General features: G+C 49.8%; 1 protein-coding gene across 1 annotated transcript in view; it reads right to left on the bottom strand.

Annotated features, from left to right (window-relative positions):
• LOC109925871 (fibroblast growth factor receptor 1-like) overlaps positions 1-7,234 on the bottom strand; it is a 111,810-nt gene that overhangs the window by 44,995 nt on the left and 59,581 nt on the right. Inside the window, exon 2 of the mRNA XM_048618506.1 lies at positions 3,237-3,438. Within this exon, the coding sequence (XP_048474463.1) occupies positions 3,237-3,327 (91 nt within the window). The 5' untranslated portion in view covers positions 3,328-3,438. The remainder of the gene's footprint in view (positions 1-3,236; positions 3,439-7,234) is intronic.

Genomic DNA, 7,234 nt, shown 5'->3' with positions numbered 1-7,234 from the left:
TCCCTGTCCTGGGAGTGTTTGATGGGGGACAGTGTAGAGGAAGCTTTACTCTGTATCTAACCCCATGCTATCCCTGTCCTGGGAGTGTTTGATGGGGGACAGTGTAGAGGAGTTTGCACTTTGTTGAATTTGATTTGAAAAGAGGAGAGAACACTCTATTAAACTAAACGTAGAGTTTGATGTACTTTAAATGTAAAAGCAGTAGAGGGGGCTTTATTCGGTGTCTCACTCTGTGATGTCCTTGTTGGGGGGGGGCGGTGTTTGATGGAGTCGGTGTTTTATTTTCTGTTTAAATGAGCAGAGTGAGTTCTACTTTGTCATCGGAAAATGCAAAGTGGAGTAAACATTCAGACCCTGACTGTTATTTTGCCTTTCAATGAGATGATTGCTGATCTGGAGCGAAGTTGTATTCCGTATGGTTTAGATCCATGTCCTTTGACAGATTAGTTTATAAACTATGTTGATGCCTGATTGAGCGCCCAAGGGTCTCCTGCTTTCTGTGGAGAAAGTGAATACGGTTTTCCCCCATTCGTTCTGCCAATGATCTGACTCTGTTTATTTTCACGTTCCCTCAATGTTTTCCAGCAAACTGGAAAGAAGAAAGAAACATCTCTCTGTCCAACCAAATGGGCCCAAAATCTTCCTGAAATCATCCCTCACTTCTTCAGTTCCTGGGAACTGAGTTCTCTTTGACATTGGCCCTCGTTTGGAAGAAGTTATGCCGTGCTGCTTCAAAGTTTCCCTGCTAAGATGCACTGCTGGACATGTTCCCCCTAGATGTGGCTTGCTGTCAGGTTGTGATCTCACAGGGAGGCTGTATCCTCTTCCTGAAGGAGGGCCTGCTGGTGACTCAGTGTGAAATCACTCGTTCTGTGTCGTCCACCAGCTACCCTGGCATCCTCAAGTCTTCATCACCTGGAAACAATTTGCCTGCATGACTCTTCAGCTTGGCACAGACGCAGTGCATGAGGCCTTGGCAAAGACCACAGAATTACATTCTCAAGTGTCAGTACTCCCAACAGCACACAGGTTAATCTCAGGCCTCGTGTACACATGTATAAGCCTGGGTCCAACAACAAGGCTTCAGCATGCAGCCCACTCCCAAATCAGAGCCCACCACCACCAACCGAAGATCCTGGGGACTGCTTTCGCACTCTGCCACACGTCACCATTTCAACAGGGTGAGATTGCAATTCTGTGTGACAATATGCACCGTCAGGACATCGCAGAACGCATTACAGCCAACACTTCTGCAGGATTGCCAACGTTTCTAACACAGGAAACTCAGCAGGTCCTCCGTGCACAGCAAGCTCCCACAAGCAGCCAAGCCAAATAGTCTTTTGTCGGCATGCTAGCTGACGAATAGATATTGGCCGAGGTAGAAAGGAAATCTTTCCAATTGTCCCTTGGACAGCATCTAGGCATAGTTAACACACAACTCAGAGAGCAGGCTGGCTCTCTCTCAGCTGAAATTCAGCATCGTCAACACCCTGAGGAACACACTGGAGTCTGAATCAAGGTAACGGGCTCAAATCTCCCGAGTGCCAACAGAACCCACAGGATCTCACTCAGATTGGCAAAGGTCCTATCAATTGTGCCCCAGCCAACACCTTGTTTAGGGTTGCACAGCACTCAGATTCATGTCCAAGAAAAGTGCTTCAGATGCTAGAAATCTGAAACAAACACAGAATGCTGGAGAACCTCAGCAGGTCTGGAAGCATTGTTACAGAGAGAGAGAAACAGAGTTAACGTTCTGAGTCCAGTATGACACTTCTTCAGTTCTGAAGTGTCTCACTGGATTTGAAACTCTCTCTCTCTCTCTGGACTGATATTGCCAGATCTGCTGAGTTTCTCCAGCATTCTCAGCATTTGACTCGGATTGTCCTTATTTCCAGAGTGAATGAAAGCAAACTCTGTCAGCCGTGGGTCTTGCAGTTTTCCGGTCTCCTTTCGCTTCTGGCTGGAGCATGCACACAGCATGACAGGGCTAACAGACGAAACAGCAGACAGTGAACATGCTGAAGTAAACAGTCTTGATGCATTCCCAATATATTTTCATGCCTGCTCCCAACTACATCCTTCCAGATGTGTGAGGTGGAAGCTCATCGTTTCACCGACCAAGCAGGAATCTCACTCCTTCGCTGACCCAGAAAGAAACATGGTTGAGATGAAAGAACAAACTGTGCTCCAATCACTTTCAGGGGCATCTCAGAGAGAGATTAACACAATCAGGGCAGCAGACTGAAAGCCTAAGGTTTCCATGTAGCTCCCAACACAGCAAGCACCACTCAGCAGCGAGGAGAATTCACACTCTGATAAACTGATTTCTACTTGGATCCAAAATAAAAACTCTTGCTGATTCAGAAAGACACACTCGCATTTCGAACTTATCAGGTCCTTTTTGAAGGATGCTTATCAACGCAATGTAGCAAATATGTCAGTCCGCTTGTAGTCAGCAAGCTCCCACAATGAGCAATCTGGCAATGTTTGATGGGCAATGTGATTGTCTTTTTAGTGACACTGAAGGACAGGTAAATGTTTACCACAACACTGTGGAGAACTCTGTTGCTATTCTGTCAAAGAGTAGCTGCCAGATCATAGAATCATAGAATCCCTACAGTGTGGAAACGGGCCCTTCGGCCCAACAAGTCCACACCGACCCTCACAGCATCCCTCCCAGACCCATCCCCTCTATACCCCACCTAATCTACACATCCCTGAACACTATGGGTAATTCAGCATGGCCAATCCACCCAAACCTGCACATCTTTGGACTGTGGGAGGAAACTGGAGCACCCGGAGGAAACCCGCGCAGACACGGGGAGAATGTGCAAACTCCACACAGACAGTTGCCCGAGGGCAGAATCGAACCCAGGTCCCTGGTGCTGTGAGGCAGCAGTGCTAACCACTGAGCCACTGTGCCACCCCGCTGCCCCATCTCTCAGGACTCTGATAAATTGGGACGTTTCGGACTTCAGTTCGACATCGCCACTGAAACTGAGAGCCTCAGGCCGTGCTGCACTCCCACACAGCATCAGCCTGTATGACAGGTTCAAGTGTCTTGTGTGGGGCTCACACCTGATCACCTCCTGGCCATGAGATGACATTGTTTGCCAGTGAGAATGTGGTGTGGAGAACAGGGGCCAGGGACAAAGGAGGACTTGCTCTTTGTATCTGTTGACACTCTCCTTGCCCACGCTGGGCTGAGTTGGCACTGCCAGAGAGGAGTTCCTTACCTTGATCTGGGAAAGTCAATGCTGGCCGTGCTGTACACACAGACACCAAGCCAAGCACAGCCCAGCACATCAGGTGAACACAGCCAATCATTCCACTCCTCCTTTATCTGTCAGCCGACGGCCCGACCTATCACCATTTGTGCTCCAGTCCCGTCCAGCTGCCCCACCTCCACAAGCGATTCACCTGGCTTCGACCTTGGAGCTGCCAAAAGAACAGAACGTTTCCAGTTAAGCTCAACAAAAGAAAAACAAACTCGCCCAGCTTCAACCATCAAATCAGCGCCATTTTCCTCGGTCCATTAATTTCGGGAAACATCCATGTGGTTCATAGCTCCATAAGTGACCAACTGTCTTATGGCCCTGCTGGCTTCTCGGAGTTTGTGAGGCCACCTCATTCAGTTGTTGGCCAGAGAGTCTCAGGACCTCAGCAAATCTCTGCTAGCTCACACAAAAGGCCATGTATCAAGTGTGAGGTCTGACACTCATTGCCAAGAAACTTGGGGTGGTGCAGATTGTCACCAAAGGGGAGCCAATGGCCTACTGGTATTATTGCTGGACTGTTAATCCAGACCCAGGTAGTGCTCTGGGGACCCAGCTTCAAATCCTACCGTGGCAGTTACAGAAATCTGAATACAATAAAAATATCCAGGATTAAGCATCTACTGATGACCACGAAACCATTGACTGTTGTTAGAAAATGTCACTAATGTCCTTTTGGGAAGGCAACTGCCATCCTTCCCTGGTCTGGCCTAGATGTGACTCCAGACCCACAGCAATGTGCGTGACTCTTAACTGCCCTCTGGGCAATTAGGGATGGGCAATAAATGCTGCCTGGCCAGCGATGCTCTCATCCCGTGAATGAATTTTTAAAAAAAATCGATAGCAGTAAACCCTGTTCCTTTTTTGTTGCCCCATTCACTCACAGGATGAGGGCATCTCCGACAGCATTTATTGCCCATCCCTAATTGCCCAGCGGGCAGTTGAGAGTAAACTACATTGCTATGGGTCTGGAGTCACATGTAGGCCAGACCAGGTAAGGATGGCAGTTTCCTTCCCTAAAGGACATAAGTGAGCCAGGTGGCTTTTTCCAACAATTGACAACGGTTTCCTGATCATCGGTAAATTCTTAATTCCAGACTTCTGTTTTATTGAGTCTGAATTCCACCATTTGGGATTCGAGCCAGGGTCCTCAGAGTTTTAGCTCAGTGCCTGGATTAACAGTTGAGCGATAATGCCACTGGGCCATCACCTCCCCAGTTCAGTGCCCCAGGGTGGGTTCACCAACCCGCCCAGTTCACTGGTGCAGAGTCTGTCATGTGCCATTTTCCTTCCCACCCCAACACGGGGCTGTCAGGTTTGTCATCTGTGGTGATCAAAACTCACTAAATACCCAGTGGCACAAGAGTGAGAGTCCAGCCTCTTAGTAGGAGGTTCACTGACATCAGTCTGCACTGTATCTCTCATACAAAACGCCATCAGAGCCAGGAGAGCCCAGCAACGCAGGCACTGGTGATAAGGGCTCTCGTCATTGGTGCCCCATCCCTTCTGGGTTCGGCTGTGCCAAGGCCCCTGCTCATAAGTGGCCTCCCACCTTGCACCCTCCACAGAATCAAGGCTCCGCTGCCTGTACCCCGACAGACTTGCATCAAGTCCCACGGCCCTACAAGCCCTGTGCCCATTGACCAACACGCTGGTAAACCACTGCCAAACACACATCCTTATTACCACCTCCCTCCACCGCCTCGACCCTCCTCAGCTCCATGAGCACCTGCGATCCTCCCGATCCCGCAATCTTCCAGTTCCGGCTCCATCGCTGATGGCTGTACCTTTAGCGGTCACAGTCCCAAACCCTGCCCTTCCCTCCATTCCTCTGTCTCTGTCTCCAGACCACACCCTTGGCCTTCACACTTGAATCATGTCGCTGCGACCAGGCTTTCGCTCAGCAGCCCCCAGGCATGGGCTCCGTGTCAACTTTCGCCTGATAACTGTGCCCTGAGACACAGCCCTGTGGTTGTTACTGAAACACCACAAGAGCCCTGCAGCAGCAACAAATCATTCAATTCAGAGTCAAATACCATCAGAACTGGCGGAAATGCTCATCAGTCCTGAGCTATATTACTGAGCTGAGCGGAAAGACTGGTAGCATTTTTTGATGTGGCCCGGACCAGAATCCTGAGGGTACTGTATACCTGCTTCCCAATTCTCACACGCCTGCGTTTCAACAAGATGTTAGCAGCTGGCGGATGTGCCCAGAGAAGCTTTTCTCGGTGACACGGCAGTCAAGGCTCAGTTCCAGCAGCTAGAAGGGCGAAACCGCACAGGAACCTGTGGGTGGCACAGTGGCTCAGTGGTTAGCATTGCTGCCTCACAGCGCCAAGGACCCGGGTTCGATTCCACCCTCGGGTTACTGTCTGTGTGGAGTTTGCACATTCTCCCCATGTCTGCGTGGGTTTCCTCCGGATGCTCCAGTTTCCTCCCACAGTCCAAAAAGATGTGCAGGCTAGGTGGATTGGCCATGCTAAATTGCCCATTGTGTTCAGGGATGTGTAGATTAGGTGGGTTATAGGGGGATGGGTCTGGGTGGGATACTCTGAGGGTTGGTGTGGACTTGTTGGGTCGAAGGGCCTGTTTCCACACTGTAGGTGTCTATGATCGATGAGCCTCACTACAAACCAGGCTTTGAGAGTGAACAGCCCTCTCTGGTGCTGAGCAATGCCCAGCTTCCTTGGAGCCTGACCACTAAGGCCCACAGCTGGCGGGGGGAGCGGGGAAGTGGAGCTAGGTAACCAGGAGATGGCCAGTGACGGCAGAAGAACACACAAATGGCAATTAAACCCAGTTAGAGAAAACAGAAACTCGTAATGGTGCTGGACACCATCGCCTTGTTTCTTTCATCGCTTGGCATCTATTGGAGCGGGAGTAGGCCATCCGGCCTCCCCAAGCCTGCTCTGCAAGTCAATAAGACCATCGCTGATCCTTTCATGGTCTCAGCTCCTCTTACCCACCCTCTACCCATAACCCTTAATTCCTCTACTGTTCAAAATTCTTTGTCTCAAAAACATTCAATGAGATTTCCTCAACTGCTTCACTGGGCAGGGAATTCCACAGATTCACAACCCTTTGGGTGACGAAGTTCCTCCTGACCTGTCCTAAACCTGCTCCCCCTTATTTTGAGGCAATGCCCCCTAGTTCTAGTTTCACCCCCACAGTGGAAACAACCTTCCTGCTTCCATCTTATCTATTCCCTTCATAATTTTATCGGTTTCTACAAAATCCCCCCTCATTCTCCTAAATTCCAATGAGTACAGTCCCAGTCTGCTCAATCTCTCCCCATAAGCCAATACACACACAATTCCAAAATCAACCTAGCAACCTTCCACTGCACCCCCTCCAGTGCCAGTATATCCTTTCTCAAGTAAGGAGACCAAAACTGTACACAGTACACCAGGTGTGGCCTCACTGTCTTGAACACATTTTCACGTTGCTAATGCCAACATAGAGAGTTTGGCACCTTGCTCCTAGCTCTCCCTGCTACTGCTGCAACAGCACAACGAGACAGCCATCCCCAAAGCAAAATGAAATGGGGGCAAATGGGCAGCTGACAGAGCAGGAATACTCATCGGACACATCGGGCTTGGCTTCCTAAACTTTCATCACCAGAGCAGCGGGCCACCCACAGACACTACCATCCCATCACTTATTCCTTCCTCAAATACCGTAGGGTAGATTCAAAACAGCTCTGCTTCTCCGGAAAAACTGGCCGCAAGAGACCAACAGCGTATTCGGTGAGACAAAGCAAAGGCATTGTCACACATTGTTGTCAGGGCATTCCGAGCAAAGTGCCCACACTGTACACACTGTGGGCACACAGCGACAGGTCTGACAACTACGTGCTTCAACACACACACATCCACCCTTCACACACACACACATCCACCTTCACACACACACACATCCACCCTTCACACACACACACATCCACCCTTCACACACACACA

This window comes from Rhincodon typus, chromosome 40 (genome assembly GCF_021869965.1).
Source record: "Rhincodon typus isolate 14 chromosome 40, sRhiTyp1.1, whole genome shotgun sequence".
Taxonomy (NCBI): Eukaryota; Metazoa; Chordata; class Chondrichthyes; order Orectolobiformes; family Rhincodontidae; genus Rhincodon; species Rhincodon typus.
Note: the sequence above shows the minus strand (reverse complement) of the source record. Positions and strands in the feature narration are given on the sequence as shown.